At 40.0% G+C, this 21,067-nt stretch overlaps 1 protein-coding gene across 1 annotated transcript; it reads right to left on the bottom strand.

The window, feature by feature from the left end:
* Positions 1-1,704: 1,704 nt before the first annotated feature.
* On the bottom strand, positions 1,705-20,871 carry LOC117248454 (sterile alpha motif domain-containing protein 9-like). The gene is made up of 4 exons (XM_033613565.2): positions 20,663-20,871; positions 7,862-7,924; positions 7,709-7,774; positions 1,705-7,419 (listed from the first exon to the last, which is right to left on the bottom strand). Exons 3-4 carry the CDS (start codon positions 7,730-7,732, stop codon positions 2,917-2,919), a joined length of 4,527 nt encoding a protein of 1,508 aa, XP_033469456.1. The 5' UTR covers positions 7,733-7,774; positions 7,862-7,924; positions 20,663-20,871; the 3' UTR covers positions 1,705-2,916.
* Positions 20,872-21,067: the final 196 nt, after the last annotated feature.

The following is a 21,067-nucleotide window of genomic DNA, read 5'->3' on the forward strand; positions in this document are numbered from 1 at the left end:
TGTGCATAAATTTTGATTTGTGCAACAAACTGTAACACTTGGGCTAGTTATCATTTGAAAAATTATGATGAGACCGGTACCAATACCAACACTCTTAAAGTGATACCTACTCCACAGAGTATTTCATTCAACACCTATCATACGTGATTAAAAGCATTCACTTATGTAAAATGCCACAGGCGTATAGCACAGCCATACTTTTAAAAGTTTTGGGGGCATCTTGGCAAGCTGAACTGCCAACTCTGTCAGACACACCCGTCTCAGCTTCACCACACCACAGACTGTATGGGTTTTAACTGCTGCAGTAGTGGGCCAGTCATATCACATTAAATCTATGAACTCTTGCAGTGACTGGCTGCAAGGAAAACCATACAAATACTCATTTTGGTCTAGATCTGAGTACAAAAAGGATCAAATGAAGGTATTGTTTGACTGGAGAAGTTACTATACGCCTTGGTAATGGGTTGTTTTGGTCAGTGCCTTAAAGATACCAAGTGCCGATAACTAGTCCTATATAACACTCATATAATGATCATGTGCCATTTGTTTAAATAAGTCGCATAAAAAAATCTGTTTTCCTATTTTATTCACTTTAATGTAGTGATTCAGTTCATGTTATCATTTCTGAGCTTGTTTTATTATTTCTGAGCTTGTGGCGCCCCCCTGTGTATGATACAGGAAAGGACAACCTTACCTGGACAAAATAGCTCAAAACATTGAAGCACTGTACTTATTGCAGATACAATTAATGTGTCTAAGTTTATTCTTTTTATAACTACATTAGTAACTCAGGCATGTAGACAGCCTAAAACAGCTAAGCACAGTACACTACAATGCACCCAGGATACTGAGTTTTAGTAAAGTGATGTGGGGGGTGTTAAAGTGTTTGTCTACACTGTAAAACCCCAAGTTGTTTACTCAGCATAAAGCCTTTTGAAAACATATTGGACTCAAAACTTTTAGATTACTACACTACAGTAACATGACAGTTTTCAGTACACCAGACACAAGATAAATGCATTACATGACCCTCATCTGACAGGAATTATATGGTGGCTAAATAACACTTTATTTGTTGTTTGAGCATTTAACTCTATGTACTATGAACATATACACATTGAGGACACATTTGACAACAACCTTGTATGAGTCGGTCAATCACCACACAGGCCGGAGGTCACTAACTGTGTATACAACTTAACTCACGGTGATAAAAGGCCTTTAAACAAAATATTAACTGTAACCCATTAGAACCACTGAGAAATACATAAACATCAATCACTGTGTTATGGGTAACATGAGTGATTTATAACACATGTAAACACAGATTTCTTTGCTTATGGCCTTAAACACAGTGTCTAATGGCATGCTGGGAAACTCCACCCACTTAGCCCCAACATGCCACAACATGTTAAGCGCACAATGATTGGCCTTAAACTAATTAGGTCAATCTGCTTAATATATTTTGATCAAATTAACTCAAAACTCAAAGATTGTTGACTCAACATAAAAAAAAAGTCAAGTTCACAAGGGATTAGTGTTTGTGTCAAGTGAACATTAAGTTTTTTCATCAGTTTGACAATCTGGGTCATTTGTTTACACTTTACATTAAAATCTTGTGTCATGGATGAGTTGGGGTTTATAGCATGGACAGTGATAGTTTGTGCACATGGTGCAGTAAATTATGAATAAACTCATACATGGTAATGTCAGTGCATCTTTATTAGACAGGTATTGCAAAATTCAATGTTTGTCATTGATTTTTATGGAATGCAAAACAAGCTGTTAAATAATCATCATATATCACATGGCAAAAGATAAAAACTATTGTATTTCAAACATGAAATCAGTTTATGGATAAAGACAAAATTCAAAACAAACAAACAAACAAAACAAAATCAGCATTACAATGTTCAGAATTTTTACACAGAATATTGGTTAAATGTAAAGGATCTTGTTATGTAAAACATTGCTCAAAGGTTATGCAAGGCAAATTAGGTACATCAGTAATAGAACATGTATAGTTAAAGATAATTACTGTAAAACATTGCAAATCCTTATATAGTTGCTTAAGTACACAATTTCTATTCAAAAGCAAATATCCTGATGCAGATTATTTCACATCATGGACATATTTACTCAGCTGATGCAGAACATGACAAAATGTAATAGTTGTATTTCTTTTTCAGATGACAAATCATTTCATAATGTAAAAAAAATAATTTCCATAAAAAAGACTCATATTTACAATGACTTGTGAGCTACAGTAGACTTTTCAACATAAGACATTTTAAAGAGTTTGATTTTAAGGTTGACAAATGTTTTCTTTTACAAAACATTAATAATGTGAGACACATAGCCAGGGATACACAAAAATGCAACAAAGCAAATTCATTAGTTATATAACTAAATCATTTTTCAAAGTATATCAGGGTATATAACACAGATTAATCCACTATCACTAGCTAAAAGCTACAAAAAATTCCCAGCTCCAGGCATCAATATGATGTCAGAAAGATGTTTGACTCTTAGTCTGATGTATTTTGGTTAAAATGAAAATCAGGTTGATGATAATTTAAATGTCTAACAAGAATTAGAATTAGATGTTAACATTATGATGTTTCACAGATGTCGGGTTTTGTTCTTCATTCCTCATAACTAAATGTTGGTACTCTACGTCAAAGATGATGTTGGCATGGGACATTTGTAAGACTGTGGATTTCGGTCACTTAACACAACTTTAAACTAACAAAATATCAATGTCATCTGTTTTCAGTATTCTATGTCAAATTGATGTTGGCGTTAGACATTGCCCTGTCATTGAGTTTTGGTCACCTGATGTCACAAAGTTCAACCAAATATCAAGGTCTAACAATGCTGGTGGGCAGCTGGGTTAGAACAGACTGCTTTCAAAATTTAGGTAACATCAAGCGCAAGAGGGCCTTTCATTGAGAAACCAATAAAGAATGACACGTTTGACCCCTGGCCCAGCCCACTGAGCTGACTTCGAAACATTGGGGTGACTTCGAGCCTCAGGCCTGGGATACAAGTATCTGCCAGTATCAACTTATTCTTCACCTCGCCAGTGACTCTGCAAAGCTTCTCCTCCACCTTCTTGTCTTTCCATATTTTGCCATTTTCCCACATGGAGGCAAATTCTTTCTGTCCAGCCGTGCAGCACTTTTTGATTTCCCCTAAGTGTACTAGTCGTTCATAGCCCTGCTTCTTCCCCAGGAAGAAATGGACAATGGGTCTCTTGCCATTGCAAACTTCCTTCATCACTATGTGATAAGAGGCCCTCATCTGTGAGATATACCCCCCTAGCCTGCGATCTGCTGGACTGTTCTGCTGCGGCCACAACAGCACAACTGCAATGAAGTGCAGTGGCAAATTCTCACCCAATGGGATTTGCTCCTGCAGAACTCGACAAAGGAGATTAATTAAGTCCTGGTACGGCTCAATGCAGGTTGATGCCAGTTTGATACAACTAAGCACAACATTGAAGTAGATGAAGTTGATCCTCTCCCTCATACTCGGCGTATGTTCACAAACAAAAGCATACTGTTTGGCAATCTTCTCCATTATTTCAGGCTGGATGTCATTTGAGAGACAGTTCAGAATCCCAGAGTAGGTATCAGCTTTTTTCAGCTCCAGGAATTGTCTTGCCTCGTGTAGTTTCAGCATGTTGTACATGGTTTTATTCCTCAGAAGAGCTGCAGAGTCTGTCTTGCAGAAAAGCTTTACATACTGTTTGAAACATCTGAAAAGCTCATTTTGGGCAACCTGCTCACGACTGTCTTTCAGTCCAGACCTGGAGCCCAAGTTCACATAAAAACTGTCAAGGAAGTCAAAGTTCACCTTCATCCTATATCTGAGGTTGTAAAGTACATCCTCATACTGTCTGAGAATTTTGTAGTAGTTTGTGTGTTTGTTGTGCCGTTTATCATTTCTCTGTACATCCTGAAGTTTCATTTCTCCAGAGAGAACCCCACTCATAATGTCATGGCGGACATTTTCAGAAGAAAATATGGGGGTCTTTGCCAGCACATCAATGACAAGAACTCCGACTTGAATTTCTCCCAGGCACCCTGCTGTATTAAAAGGGCAGTTGTCTGTTTTGTTTTGCAATCGCTGAATGGACTCCTTCTTTGCAAGGTTCTGTGTTTCCTTGAATGCATCTATTGCTGACTGAGACATTTTCAGAAACAAGTCCAATTTTTCAGGACTAAGAGGTTCTTCTTTGTAGGTTGCAACTGCATTCTTCAGCTCATGCTTGATAACTTGTGCTGATGTGTCTGCAAAATATGAGTTGTCTTTGGAAAGATCTCTTGCTCTTGTGGCCCAAACTCCTGCCTCTGAGAAATCCTTCTTTTTCAGGTAATAGTACCTGGCAAGTAACTGAGAGACAACTGCATCTTTCTCAAATCTTTTTGATGCATTTTGCAGCACCATCTCTTCCAGTCCTGGGGTGTCACTTGCAATGTCTTGAATTAGTGGAGAGAACTGAGATTCCTCCACTGAGTGATGTCTCTTCACCAAAATGTGGCGAACATCTTGTAGGAGTTTGTCTTTGCCTTGTGTGCTCTCATAAAGCTTGTCTGTGGTCAGCAGACGATCAGTGATATCAGCTTTGCTCACATTGTGTGTTGTTGTAAGTTCCTGCAAACAGTGCCTTGCAATACTTGAATGGATCATTTTCACACCTTTGAAAACTACTTTACCCTCAACTGAGCAGGTGGTAACTAAAGTGGAAAATTTCCCAAATCCTTCTTCGACTTTGATGGTTCCACAAACTGGTTTTGGTTGAAGATCAAGAAATTCCTCACACAGAGAGACAGAGAGAGAGGCACCCTTGCAGTATACATTCAACAGAGCTAAAACAGCCAGGAGTTGTGCATGTTTCTGATTTATGTTGAAGCTCTTAAGGGTGTTGCGGGCTACACCCTGAACATACTCTGGCTTGAAGTTCTTCTTCATGATCATGAACCCGTAGAACGTGTCTGCATTCTTATGCGTTTTCTCTATTTCTACAAGTTTTTCCTCAAACAGTTTCTGCTCCATCTCAGACAGATCATTTCCAATGAATACTGTCTCCTCAGTTGATTCAGTCTGTTCAGAGGACTCTGACCTCATACAGTTCAGGAGAATAACCTGTGCAGATTTAGACCGAATCTCTTTCTTTGCACATTCTTTCTCAATGAGCTGCTGCAAATCAAACACTTTTTCTTTATCGTCAAAGTCATCTATCATCAACAAAACAGGGACCCTTGGTAAGTGCTCTTCATGGTCATACATTAAAAGTTTGACCACCTGGTCAGCAACTTCAGCAAAGTCAGCGTTACTGTCTTTGAGGACAGCACAACGGAATCTGTCCCGAAGAGCCCATAAAGTATGCATGGCCAAAGTTGTCCCACCACATCCAGGTACATGCATGAGGTTGAACAACACGCAGGCTTTTCCCAGGGAATACAAATCTGGTAGGACTGTGTTCATAATGAAGTCAAACTTGTCTCGTTTGATAAATGGTGTGGATCCAGGCTGCTCTGAGAAGTAGAAATTCCACCATGACACTTTTCCTCCTTTGTAGAAGTTCTCCTCTATGGCAATTTTGTCCTCGTTTCCTCCTTCGCATTGGTTCACACACAGGACCTCTAAGGTATTCAGGCTACGCTCCACCTTCTTCTCAAGAAGCACTTTGCTTCCCCCACCACAGGGCAGGAAACGGCTGGATCTACGGTTTTTTGACAGAAGACTAAGGACAGTGCCATTGACTTCAGCAAAACTGAGCTCATATATGCACCTATGAGAGATGTTGATTCCACACCGAGCCTCAATCAGGCCCATCCAGGAGGTAAATGCTTTTTCATTGTCGCATATACAAAGGATTTGCTCGATGCCTCTGAGCTCCTGGAAGAATGTGCTGAAAGTCTCAACAAGAGGGTCCATCTTCTCACTCACTGTTGACAAAAGTAAGAAAATGACAAGAAATCTCTTGTTTGGAAGCACATCTTTCCGACACAAGAAAGAAATCACGTCTCGAATGGAGGCTCCCTTGTCCATCAACCACTCGTCCATGTCTGAGGGTGCCTCATCCTCAATACCTCCATTGCACAACACCCAGCTGGTGTTGCGGGTTAATTTCAGTTTGTTTGCAATGTCCTCAACTCCCTCTGTGATTTTATACTTTGCTGGTAAATGTACACTCACTGTACTCTGCTGTTCAAAGTGATGCTGTAATCCATGTTTAGATGATTCTGGATCAAAGTCCAAAACTGCTGTTGGGTTGAGCTCTACAAGAAATCCCAGTGATTCAAACTGGGTTGAATGTGATTTGTTAGTTACTATCACATACGACTCAAAATGTGACTTATCTAATGAGAAGGTTCCACCAGTTATCATGTGACTTAATCTGGAGCCTTGGGTACTGTTTTTTATCACACTGAGGTGCTTCTCTTCAGCTTCTTTGCGGAGTTGTGATCGCTGTGCCATACTGCCAACAAACTGGTTGTACTCTTCCATAGGTTTGGCAAATGTGGTTGGTGCAAGGAGATTCCTGCTGCTACCGCCATCTCTGACAAAGAATTGTTTCGATGGTTTTGTTTCCACTGTGACTGTTTCTTTACCCTTTGCTTTTTTCTTGGCTTTTTTTGTGTCCATGTTGAAAGTGTGGTAGGTGTTTTCTTCACACATTGTAGAGTCAGGGACTATGTCCACTTCTATCACATATTTGTCTGATGATGTCATATTCTTATTGAGAACGCCAACAAATCGTGGAGGTTTGATGCAATTTTGAGCAGTCTGCTTGTGTTTATACTCAAAATAACCATCAATGGCAGATTTTAGTTCCTTTGCATAAGCCTCTCTGTCCTTAACAACCACTCCCAACACCTGACCATGCTTGAATTCTGGCTCATCTCCTATTCCAAAATGGATGGTGCCATTGGTGCGGCTGTTCATGCAGGCAGCTGCAAAGCGAATAGTCTCTTCTGTGAACTTGATCATTTCAGTTTCATCTGTTGTATTGATGAAAGCTTTATACTCGTGACAAGGTTCAATTAAATCTGACGGACCCGATTCTGTAATATCAAGAATACTGCTCTCCATGTATCTATAGGTATCATGGTACCTACAAAATGGATAAGGTTTGCATGGTCTTCCAGGCTGATTTGTAGAGCTTGCTGGCTCCTCTTTCTTTAATTTTACTACCTCATCTCTGGCATGAATGATAAGTTTTGCTGGTCCAAAAGTCACACCTATTTGTTTTAAGTCTTCTTTATCTAAAAGCAAAAGACTGGCTCCATTAATGTCTTGCTGAAACAGTGTCTCTGCAACTCTGTCATCCACATCATCCAACTTGAGAGCCCATTCTCTCACTTGATGTTTACTCCAATTCTTGATGTCAGGTGACAGATCCTCCTCCTGACATTAAAATAAAAAGTGCGGTTATTTTTCCTCATTTTCAACTCAAATTACTGAACATATTTTTATTGATCATATGTGGCTTTAAAGAATGAGGTGTAATAATGCACAATGACTTGAGGTGGTTTAATATGTAAGAAGTGAACAAATTTTACAAAACTGTGTTGGTTTGATAACTTAACGCATGTGAATCTAATGTAAATAATTTTTCATTGTAGTTGGCAGTTTGATGGATTATGGTACAGGAGCACCTTCCTCTGAAATGCAGATTGTTTCAACTGCGATTTACCTTCATTTCTCCTTCCTCTGCCATGGTCTGCCTTGCTTCCTTCTTCACACACGTAGATCACTCATGCTACAAAAATAATTCAAACAGAGCAATTTGTGATGGAGCACTAGACAATGTACTGGAAGCACAAAATGTTATAAATTTCAGCCTTACCTTTGTTTGGTCCTGATCATCCATGATAGCAGGCTCACTTTTCACAAATCTTGACAACTAATGCTGCAAAAGAAAGTATAAAGATGAATATACTGATTGTTTAAGCATATTTAGGACTAGGTATTAAACCTCAATTCTTTAATCAACCAAACTGTTTGTAGGTCTGAGTACCAAAAACTCAGCAAATCGCTACAGACCTCCATGGTGGTAAAAACTTTGCACAGTCAGTAACTAACATTAATCGTAACTCTATTCCAGGGGTCTTCAATGTTTTTCAGGCCAAGGACCCCTTAGCTGAAAGAAAGACAGAGCATGGATCCCATATCATACATAATCTATAAAATCAAGTTGCATATTAAACTTGGCCTACAATAACATGTAGAGCAGCCTACAGTGTCATATATAAACATCCCTCTTCATGGTGCACACAATACTAAGCTATTAAAATAATAATTATTAGCAGATTCATAGATTTAAACATCATGTTTGTTTCTTGAACGGTATTTCACTCTCTTGCTTGAAAAGCAAAACAACCCATTGTGCCTCACAAGAATGTCTATATTTGATATACCCCTATAACCCTAAACCCATATTATCCTAACCCCATGTAACAATAGAACTACCTGGCCAATATGTTCTAATAGTATGTCACTGTTAGCTATCTAGTTCCCTGCACTATTATGGACAGAAGCTGTATGTGAATTTGCATTCCCTAAGGTGGCATGACCCACCCTACTTTACCTCTGACAGGCTAGAGTCCATTGCCTTTCTTGGTTGGATTGGTTAAGTTTAGGCATGAGGGGTGAGATTGGTAAGAGTTAGGGTAAGAATATCAGGGTAAGCCAATCAGAGGCAGAGTAAGGGGGAGTAGCGTGGGTCATGCCTTGCTATCCTGGGAAAAGCAAATTTGTGTGCAGCACAGTGATTTAGTATTAGCTAGCTAACATGAATGCACAAGGATTCACAGGTAAGAGTCAGCTTATTATCATTGTTGCATACTGTCAACTAAATGTTTTTGGGGTTTTTTACAAATAGGCCAATTTATCTATGCTAATATGTTGGATTCATGTCAGTGTCTATTTTTCTGACCTTTTAATCTTTGAAAAAATAAAAATGTGTGTGAGTTCAAGAGGCCTGCTCCACAAAGCACCTTAAGTTTGGTCCTTAAGTGTGACACTTGAGGTTTAGTTTTTCCTTAGCTGAGGAAATTACTTAACTGTGTTGCATAGAATCTCTTCAAAGGTTTCCTTAGTCAAGGCAAGATGTTGAGGCATTTACTGTACTGGAAAAGCATATTCAGCAGAAAATTTCTACTGTTTCCTTGGAGACCATTTGTTAACTTAAATGTGTGCTTTTGATAGCCCAGGCTACCTGTTGTCACACCTAAGTATTGTGTTTCACAAAGTGATTGTAAAAAAAAAAAAAAAAAAAAAAGCAGAAGATAAGAAGACACGAAAACCAAATTGGTCAGAGGAAGTAAAAATCATACTTCTGTAGGAAGTCAATAAAAGAAAGAACATAGTGAAAAGTAAATTTGATCCAAAATAACAGCAAACACAAATCAACGAATGTGGGAGGAAAGTCCTGTGAGGAGGTCTGTCCAAGAAATACAAAAAAATATGACAATTTGTGTGTTCCGGCCAAAAAGGAGATCACTAATTACAGGGCGGAATCCAACAAAACTGGTAAGAATTATATTTGAGTTAAAGTTAACTTACAGCTTATCTGAAGTAAGGTTAACCATTGGTTGGACTAACTGCTATATGGCTGATGGTTAAAGAAGTCTCCGTACAGAAGTCGTTCATAAGAAAGATGACATCCTCTTCTAACATGACTAGCCTATTTAACTATTGTTGATTTTAATACATTAAGATATTGAAGCTACAGATATAAAATAGATTATAATGGTAATGTTATATCCCTGATAGCTAACATGAAGCAGGTTAATGAGCTCTCATTAAAGACTGTACCATTAATGTGCTATAGAACAAAATGTAATTTTTCTAGGTGGGGGTCCACCTCCAAAACCTCTTTCAAATGAGGCAGTGATGGTAGCGGACATCATCGGTCGCAACTCACCTACTGTGCTGTGGTCATTTGGAAAGGTAACACTCATCAGTTTAAGCCTAATTTATGACACTAGGCCTGCTCTTCATAAAATTACTGTACCTTCTCCAATGAGCCAGATGAGGAAATGAGGGATGAGAGTGATGTGTGGCAAGCACATCAACTGTCAGACTTCATAGCCCATTGAACCCTCCAAGGACAACAAAAGTGTTAAAGTAAGGGGTTATTGTTATTTTTTCCTCTCAATTAAATTTCCACATAATCTCAATCACAAAATGCTGTAAAATAAAGATTAATTTTTACTCGATTGAAGTATTCAATTAAATCTGTTATTGTCATGCAGTAAAAGTTCACATTTTTTTAAAAAAACTTTTCTAATTCTATCTTGTGTGACCATTTTGTATGCCACAAAAAATGCATTATTACTTTGTCTCCTCTTTTTTCATTACAGAAACAACAAAGACGATGCATCAGTTCTGGCAATTTTAAAGGAAGTTTTGCTTCTCCAAAAGAAGTTACAACTTCAAATTGAGAACTTGGCAATAGAAAAAAAACAACAATTTGGAATAGAATATTTCACAACAATATAAAGTAACCTAGTTTTCTACAGAAACAAGAGCCTTGCTACTGATCATGCTGACTTGCTGACAGAGCTTCCTGTATCACAAAGTTTTTTTGTTTAATTTTTGTTTGCATGGGCTGGGCAATATATTGATATTATATCAATATCGTGATATGAGACTAGATATTCTGTTATAAAGCTAGCCCTACTCACCTGGGTTTCAGGTGAAGCCCAAAAAGCCATTTTGCATATGTAATGGTACATCTAGGAGGTTTAGGGGTAAACCTTACATTTTAAAACACATAATTAAAACACACACTATCTGCTTCAACACCTGGACTCTCCCCGTAACTACACCAGACTACTACTCGTTGATTTCAGTTCTGCCTTTAATACAATACAATGCCACCAGATGATTCAGAAACTACAGTGCCTCCATGTTCCATCTCCACTAATACACTGGATCCACAGCTTCCTCTCCAACAGACCCCAGGCAGTGAGGGTCGGCCAGTCCCTGTCCTCCACCATCACGCTCAATACTGGTGCTCCGCAGGGGTACGTGCTCAGCCCACTCCTCTACACCCTCTACACGAATGACTGTCAGAGTCCATCCCCCACCACACTAAATTTAAATATGCAGATGACACGGCCATTCTTGCATTGCTGTACAATAACGACTCCTTGGCTGCCTACCAACATTCCATTTCCCATTTCAGCACATGGTGCGACAATAACTATCTCCACCTCAACATCTCCAAAACCAAAGAACTGATTATCAGCCCTCCCAAAACCCTCACCCCCCTCCCCAGTCTCTTCATCAACGGGGGAGAAGGTGGAGGAGGTGGAGTCTTCCAAATATCTCAGCATCATACTGCACAAAAACCTCAGCTTTAATCAGCACACCACGGACATTTACAAATGCTGCCAACAGAGACTCACAGCTATACGTAAACTCCGACACCTGTCTGTTCAACCCCAACTCCTCCTCCTTCTGCATTGTTGAGCCGGTTCTGTTGTATGGTGCCATCTGCTTCTTCCCCATGCTCACGGTTGTTAATAGAAACAAACTCTTGAAAGTAAGCCATCTGGCAAGCAAAATCATTGGCTTAACTACTCCTAACCTATCTGACAGTGTCACCTCATCTCTGACCCGTAAAGCCCTTAGAATCACACAGGACCCTGACCATCCACTCCACCAATACTTCATTCCCCTCCCCTCCGGCCATAGGTACAGGCTACCTCTGTGCAAAAAAGCCAAGTTCAATAAGAGTTTCATTCCTGCAGCTATACGTGCCCTAAATGTATGAATAACATCTGTCTGACAACTGGACTGACTCAACCCTTTCTTTGAGTCTTTTAAGACATGTGAATGAAATGAACTTGACTGTACTTTCATCTGCATGAATCACTACCAGTCTTGTCTCTTGACAATTATGAATTCCAAATTATCAGAAATGCATGCATTAGCTTTCTTCTATTGTTCTTCCCGCAAGATGACTAATAACATATGTGACAAAAGAACATTTTCAGCATCTCTTTTTTACCCTTTTCTGTGACAGTCGCTTCATTTAAAACAGTTTCGGAACAGAACTCTGCCACTTAACACAATTTATTATTTTACTACTTCACATACTCTCTATATCTGTCTGGTGGCTTCATAAGTCTGCCAATGGAGGTCATGCATGCCAGAATCACTGGCACAGTAGCTGGAGGTGGATCAGGCAGTGGATCAGGTATCCCTCCTTCTCAGGTGTGGCTGATGCACTGAGCAGGGGGGCTCAGGTGATGACGGTTACATCTGAGCATCCCTCCGTCTGTCTGGACCAAAGACGACCTCGGTGAGTCACACTGTTCAAGGACAGTAGCTAACTTTGTCCATCCTCTCTCGCAGTCCAGCTTCACAGCAGCACTGAGTCCAGGCTGGAGTTCTGGTGGGGGTCTGACATCATGCATGTTGTAGGCACTCCTGTAGCCTTGTTTTGCTCTTTCATCAGTCTGTCTCACATGCTACACATCTGGCCATACAGGCTGAAGCTTGGTCTCTAAGTTTAGAACTGTGGTGCAGATCTGCCTACCGAGCATGAGCTGTACTGGGCTCACACCTGTAGCGGGGTTGCTCGGTAGATCATGAGGGCTAAAAATGGATCATCCTGTCTCAGGATCCGTTTGGCTGTTTGCACCGCTCTCTCTGCCTCTCCATTGGCTTGAGGATGGTGGCGGCTGGTGGTAATATGACTGAAATCATACTCCTGAGAAAATGGAGTGAAAGCTTTCCCAGAGCACTGGGGACCACTATATATGATCAGTTCATTTGGGCAACCCCATCTGGCAAAGATATTTTTCAATTTAGCTTTCATGGTCTCACCTGACACATCTTTGAGGTAGGCTATCTCGATGTAACATGATAAATAGTGTACAACTTCCAATTAGTTCTGTTTTTTTCAGTTTGCATATGTCAGCTGCTGATCTGCTACTTTCCCCTGGGCGATTGGGTGGTAGAGTACAAATCAGGGGTTCTCTTTTCTGAGTGGGTTTGAACTATTGGCAGTGTTTACAAGTGCTGTTTCCTGAATGTCTCTGCTTATTCTTGGCAACCATACACTACACATAGCTCTTTCTCTGTACTTCACAATGCCTTGGTGCCCGTCATGAATGAGTTGCAAAATCTCAGGCCTCATCTATTGTGGCACTGAGCCCACTATTCAGTCATTGTGCAACATTGACAATGTGAAAGAATGTCTTGAAGTGTAGTAGGCTTTTACCTTGTCTGGCACCTTAACTGCATATTTGGGCCATCCTGACAGCACACAGTGTCAAACCATCTGCAGTCCTGCACCCTGTAGAGTCTGTTGCTTGACCAAGCCTAGTTTGGTGGGTGAGATGGGCCATGACCTGTGAACTGCTTCATAATAGGCATCTATTTCACTTGTCAGTTCCATGATTTCTTGTGTCATACCTGGCTGGGGATTTCTCGAAAGGATGTCTGCTTTACAAGCCATGGCACATACAGCTGTGGGGTTGTAGATATTTGGGGAATTTTTCACAAGCCCAGACTGCTGCGAAACACTCCTTCTCAAGTTGAGCATACTGTTGTTTGGCATCTGTGAGTGTTCTGGAACAAAAGCTAACAGGTTTTGGCTGACCATTGTGGTTCTGTAGCAGGACTCCACCTTAACCATAACTACTAGTGTCTGTATTTACAATGGTTGGCTTATTCCCATCATAGAATGCTAGTATGGGAGACTTTGTGATGAGTGGTTTCACCATATTGAAGGCTTCCTCCTGAGCTACAGTCCAAGTCCATGTTACATCATTTTTAAGTAGGTTATTGAGGGGTTTAGTATTGTCAGATAGGTGTGGCTGATATCTGCGTAAGTAATGGATCATTTCAAAGATCCTTCTCAGGTCGGCTACATGGCTCAACCTCAGTGACGGCTTTGACCATAGCCTCATCTGGTCAGAGGCCATGTTCATCAACGCAATGTCCAAGACAGTTTAGCTGTTGCTGATGTAGGGGACATTTCTCGTGGTTTAACTGTAAACCCATTTTCTTGAGAGTGTCTAAGGTTCTCTGAAGTCTCACTTGATGCTCCTCTGGTGTGTCAGAGTAGATGAGAATATCATCCATGTAAATAGCTACGCCTTTATGGTCGTTCAGAAGCTCTGTCATTTCATGCTGAAAGATTTTGCACTTGTGAATCCAAATGGCAGTCTATTAAAGTAGTACCTGCAAAAGGGAGTTATGAATGTCGTCAGTTTGGCGCTCTCACTGTCTAGCAGTATCTGCCAGAAACCACTGGCTGCGTGTTAAAGGGAAAACACCTTGGCGTCGGCGAGTTTGGGCAGGATGTCATCAATAGTGGGCAGGACATATATTTCCATTTTCACAGCTTTGTTCAACATTTTTATATCAATACATATTCGTGGTTGGTGTTTGTTTTTCTTAAGTAGAGGGACCATAGGAGCAAATTACTCCGTCTGCTCTTCAATTGGCTGTATCACAACAGTTTTCACCATGCGGTCCAACTCCTTTTTCACTTTTGGGTGCATGGGCACTGACACACAGGTTTCTACCATTTTTTTTTCCCTGTTAAAGGGTTTTTTTTGGGGAGTTTTTCCTTATCCGCTGCGAGGGTCATAAGGACAGAGGGATGTCGTATGCTGTAAAGCCCTGTGAGGCAAATTGTGATTTGTGATATTGGGCTTTATAAATAAAATTGATTGATTGATTGATTGATTGATTGATTGACATGCCTGGTGGCTGACACACTGTAAGGAACTGCATCCTCTTCAAGAGTCATTTTGATGGCCTTTATTTTCAGCTTGCCAACTTTAGCAAGACAGGAGTCTTTCAGCTGTACAATAGTTTTAATCCCCTCTATGCGGTACCTAATCCTTTTCTGTTTACCTTATTGTAGTAGCTACAAAGTGGCCAATACAGTTAAGTTTACCACCTGGGCTGTCTAGTTTGTTCACTGTTTTCCTTAGTTTCTAACGCGGTGGCACGTGTATGCAGGTTAACTCGTATCACAGCTACCCCTGATGGTGTGTCGTGGTTGTGCCACTGCTGTGGTCCTGCCTGATGCCTCCTCCTACTGCTGCTGTTATCATTAGTCATACTTCTACTGTTATTATACACATATGACTATTGTCACATACATATACTATCATATATTTATATATGCTTGCAACTAGGGGTGTGCAATATGGACAAAATTAATATCTCGATATTTTGAAGGATTTTGAAGATAACGATAGACGATATTCTTTTAAATATGTGTTTTTAACAGCCTGAGTTATAGCTCATTAATTGTTTCGCATGGATGATATTAATGGAAAAATGTTCTCAACATTTCTTGCTGCTTTTTTACCTGCCTGCTCTGTCTGACTCTGGTGACGGCCTTTTGTAGCGTCAATTCCAGGTCCATTTGCAACTGTTCAGATAGGTGTTTGTCCTGCAGACTCACCACAAGCCTGTCCCTCACCATCTCATCATGTAGAGCCCCATAACCGCAGCGCTCCGCCAGGCAGTGCAGCGCCATAATGAAACTGTCGGCTGTCTCGCCCGTTTCTTGATGCCGCTGATTAAACTTTGCTCTCTCAAAGATCACATTCCTGCGATTCTCTTCTGATTGCGTCTCCAATCCAGAAGCAATAGCTAACTGTGGCTAGGCTAGGTAGCTCCGTAGACGGTCTTCCGGTACTGCGAACTTTCCCGACCAAAAACTAGACACTTTTGTGTGTTGCTATATGCAGACTAAGTCACTAGTACTGTCGCTTGCGTCCGACTTTACTTCTGACACCATGTTCAGTTATTTGTTTGTATAACCACAAACCACTCATGAACCACGCAGGCTTCAGGTACTTGAGCAACCCTTTAATTGTTCCCCTGCAGCACAATACAGCATGACCTTAGTTCCCACCTGACAGGCTGGGACCTATCACTACGATTGACCCACGTCTTCCGTTCAGTGAACATGTGGGGTTTCAACCTGGTTTCAACGTGTGTTTTCAGTTGTTTGCATACTCGATAACGTAAATTTGCACATCGTTAAAACAACAATGACGATATTATCGTTAACGATATATATCGCCCACCCCTGGCACCACTCTGGGAATTATTCTGGCCACGAGAATTCGAAACCTTCAGGAGGTGGGAACATCGCCATCTTCAGACAACTTCTGACATCATGAAATGTTATGTAGAAATATATTCAGGAGGCGACGACTGTCTTCTGTTAACTTTATTAAAACAACTCATACATAGCACTGGACTGACTTGACTCGGCTGCACATGCATTAAACCTGGAGCATACACGGCAACAACAGCCCAGCCAAAAAACCCTCACTCCCTGCAATGGTGTCACTTACGTATCCTTAGGTCTTAGACTTAGACTGCATGAAATACAACCATTACATTACAGAACTCACCTCTCAATGCCCTGGCCTGCTATCCTCAAACTGTCCACAAGATGTCCTCACACTTTGTGGCCAGAACTTGACAGACTTGTTTGACCTGCTACCATCGACAATAAACCGATATGTAACTTTTCTGAACTACCCGTCTGCCCCGACTGCCTGTGTTTGGGTCCTGTTCCAATTGTTCCACTCACTCAAGCCATGTCAGTACACCTGGAACACTTAAGTGAAACAAAACCATGTCTACTATTAGTTACAAATACACTTTGCTTGTTATCACAAGTCATACGTCAAGGCAGAGGCCTACCGTCTCACAGTATATAGTGCTGACATTTAACCCGACTGGAACTATAAATAATAGAATATATAAAAACCCAACCCAACCCTGAACAGGTCTGGAATGAATCAGCATTATGTAATCATTAACAGGTGTAGAAGGACCAGTTTGGTCTAGTGTTTTGTGTTTTGTTTTATAACTCCTGTGCCGACAGTGTTTGTGATATGAACCCTAGTGTCCAAGAGATATAAGACTGACTCCACTACCTTTACTCTAAGCGTTGTTGAATGCAATAATTACACTACAGTAATGAATAACGAATTGTTTCACATCAACTCTAATCCACAAACTGCATTTTTTTATTTTTAATTAATTCCCTATTTAATCTGGTTTCTTTATAATATATTTCTAATGTGTAATAGTGCAGTGAAATGCACCCAGTGTTGGGGAGTAACTAGTTACATATAGTGAAATTACAAAATAAATGTAATTGTAATCAGTTACAGGGCAAAACATATGTAATAAATTACAATTACTAATCAAAATGTTGGTGATTACAAATACATAAAAAATACATTTGTTTTTGTAAAAAAGTTAAAATGTAGAATATAACTATGATTTTGTTACTTTGAATTTTTTCACTGTGCAGTAATGCCTTCTTTCAGCATAGGCTATTTCCATACATTTTTCAGCTTTATAGCCCAGTTTAAAACACTTGTCAGAAAAGTAATCAAAAAGTAATCAAAGTTATCTGTAACCTATTATATTTCAAAACTAACCTTCCCAACACTAGATGAACCCTTGGGTTACATTATATGACAAAATGATGATTTGGTGTGGTTAGAACAAAACCAGGAAGAAGCTACAATTATAAAACTGCATATTTCACAATTACATGGCCTATTTTAGCCAACATAATTATCAGAATATAGTTTTATACAGTGGTGTAGTGGAGGGTATACTCAGGTATACGGGGTATACCCACATCTTTTTCTATCCACTTACAGTATCAGCTAAAAAGCCATTGTAATACATAGGAGAGTATGCCCACTTCCTCATCAGTAACCTACCTATCAACCTAGTTGTACAGCCACCTCATCAATTACCACTACACCACTGGTTTTATAATTGATAGGGGCTGTTTTATGGGTATGACAGGAATCAATGCAATGTCAAAGTGGAAACAAGATGTTATATTCTACTATTCGACAGCACATAAACATAACCTGCAAGTCGAATGCAGGAATTAGACATCCACCCACTTGGGTTAACATAATCTACATCACAAAGCGGAGGAAGTAATTTTTCTCCCATTGAATAATTAATTTGATTATATAATTTAAAGCAGCTGTGCGTAACTTTTTACCATTCATAAAACTGTCCCTAGTTCGTATCACCCCCCTTGAAGATCCGCATATTTATTTGAATCCAACAGTGACAAAAAAGCCTTTCTCTATATGGCTATTTAGCGTAGCCTGGCTCGGGTCGGACACACAGCGGAAGTCAGCAAACCAGAATACGGTGCCTGGAGGCGGAAGTAAGTCTGCCTGCCTGCAGCGGCCCACAGCCATTGAACCACAGGAAAAGAAGGAGCTGTGTTTACGAGTAGGATTTAAGAAACAGGCTAAATGACATGTAGTAGGGAGTAGTCTCTTGTACAGTAGGTGGTGGTATGCACCTGGAAGTTGTTTGCGATCCGCCAATAAATTGAGAGAAGAAGAAGAGCCGTGTTTACAGAAAGTGTTCTTCCAGTAACTGGTACGCAACGGGCATTGCTGAACACATAACAGTTTTACCAGATGTATCTACAAGGACTTGGTTGTACTTTCGATGTCATGGCGGATAAAAAAGGAGCACCATCTAAAAGAAAAAGAACAGAAGAAGGCTAAACGGGACAGTGATAGGGCTCGTGTAAACCCCGGTCGGGCATTCACCAAGTGGAGAGAGCTGAGAGATTTGAAGGTTTTAAAACTGATCCCGAGTTGGCCCTTTTCCTAATCAACAGGTATGTAATTTTTGTTTTTATTTAGAGAATATACCGCAACTTGTTAGACGTTGTTTCACTTGAATATATGACGACATGGAAGTTATAAGCAAGCTAAATGTAACGTTAGCTGATGTGAACCGCTTTTGTCTAGTAACGTTACAACAAACGCCACAAAATTATCTGTGACTGTGACCATGAACACAAATACACAGCAGGCAGTTGTCCTCAGTTTATAAGAAATTCAGAGCTACACCAGAACATTTATGATTTTCCTCTCACTCTCCAAAACAAATGCATGCAGTAATTGCCAGTTGCAGTCGAGATTTTACGACACCAGGCTGTGGGTGTCATACCACTTCGACCAAAGGGGGGCACTATAATCAACGAAAACGTAAAGTTCCGCACAGCTGCTTTAATTATTCAAATACGAATAATGAACCATCTCTACTATTAGTTACAACTACGCTCTGCTTGTTATCACAAGTCATACGTCAAGGCAGAGGCCTACCGTCTCACAGTATATAGCGCTGACATTTAACCCGACTGGAACTATAAATAATAGAATATATAAAAACCCAACCCAACCCTGAACAGGTCTGGAATGAATCAGCATTATGTAATCATTAACAGGTGTAGAAGGACCAGTTTGGTCTAGTGTTTTGTGTTTTGTTTTATAACTCCTGTGCCGACAGTGTTTGTGATATGAACCCTAGTGTCCAAGAGATATAAGACTGACTCCACTACCTTTACTCTAAGCGTTGTTGAATGCAATAATTACACTACAGTAATGAATAACGAATTGTTTCACATCAACTCTAATCCACAAACTGCATTTTTTTATTTTTAATTAATTCCCTATTTAATCTGGTTTCTTTATAATATATTTCTAATGTGTAAAAGTGCAGTGAGATGCACCCAGTGTTGGGGAGTAACTAGTTACATGTAGTGAAATTACAAAATAAATGTAATTATAATCAGTTACAGGGCAAAACATATGTAATAAATTACAATTACTAATCAAAATGTTGGTGATTACAAATACATTTGTTTTTGTAAAAAAGTTAAAATGTAGAATATAACTATGATTTTGTTACTTTGAATTTTTTCGCTGTGCAGTAATGCCTTCTTTCAGCATAGGCTATTTCCATACATTTTTCAGCTTTATAGCCCAGTTTAAAACACTTGTCAGAAAAGTAATCAAAAAGTAATCAAAGTTACATTACTTTGATTAAGTTAATACATATTTTATTACTTTTTAACAGGCTCACTACTAATCTGTAACCTATTATATTTCAAAACTAACCTTCCCAACACTAGATGAACCCTTGGGTTACATTATATGACAAAATGATGATTTCACCACTGCTCTCTGGTGCCAGGCGTGGTTAAAACAAAACCAGGAAGAAGCTGCAATTACAAAACTGTGTATTTCACAATTACATGGCCTATTTTAGCCAACATAATTATCAGAATATAGTTTTATACAGTGGTGTAGTGGAGGGTGTACTCAGGTATACGGGTATACCCACGTCTTTTTCTATCCAGTTACAGTATACCCACCTATCAGCTCAAAAACCAGAGAGTATGAGAGTAGGAGAGTATGCGAACTTCCTCATCAGTAACCTACCTGTCAACCTAGTTGTACACCCACCTCATCAATTACCACTACACCACTGGTTTTATAATTGATAGGGGCTGTTTTTATGGGAATGACAGGAATCAATGCAATGTCAAAGTGGAAACAAGATGTTATATTCTACTATTCGACAGCACATAAACATAACCTGCAAGTCGAATGCAGGAACTAGACATCCACCCACCTGGGTTAACATAATCTACATCACGAAGCGGAGGAAGTAATTTTTCTCCCATTGAATAATTAATTTGATTATTAATTAATAATTTAATTATTTGAAAATAATTTACTTAGAGCCTGTCAGACTACATCTTCACACTGCCCACAGAAATGGAAGAATACAGACAACTTACCATTCAAATTCAAAGTAGACTCTCCATCGTCTGCTGTCCTCGCCTTTAGTTTTCAGATAGGGGTCGAACAGGTGCTGGTTCACGGTCAGAGAGCAGAGACAAGAGAGCCGAGTGATGCGGAAGACTGTCAGGCTTTGCTGGGCGGTCAGTTCTGAGGAAACGAAACCCAAGCTGCAACCCTGCCAGTCCTGCCGCTGCACCCTCCCACTGCGTAACGGACTAGATACTTTTCATAGTAATAGGGTGCACTTCATCACGCTAACCTATCTCCTCGCCTACTTTCTCGCATCTTAGTCCCGCCTCCGGAGATGACAGCGGAGGGAGCGAGCTGCCAAAAGAGAAATCCGGTTCCACAGCATCCCTCGTTAGCATCAGTCTATGGTTAGCATGTGCTGCACAGCTGAA

This window comes from Epinephelus lanceolatus, chromosome 14 (genome assembly GCF_041903045.1).
Source record: "Epinephelus lanceolatus isolate andai-2023 chromosome 14, ASM4190304v1, whole genome shotgun sequence".
Lineage (NCBI taxonomy): Eukaryota > Metazoa > Chordata > Actinopteri > Perciformes > Serranidae > Epinephelus > Epinephelus lanceolatus.

Coding starts and splice junctions, on each gene's coding strand:
- LOC117248454 (XM_033613565.2), bottom strand. CDS start 7,732: ATGGCAGAGGAAGGAGAAATGAAG. Junction 7,420..7,708: donor CAGAGGAAGGAGAAATGAAG/GTAAATCGCAGT, acceptor TTTTAATGTCAG/GAGGAGGATCTGTCACCTGA.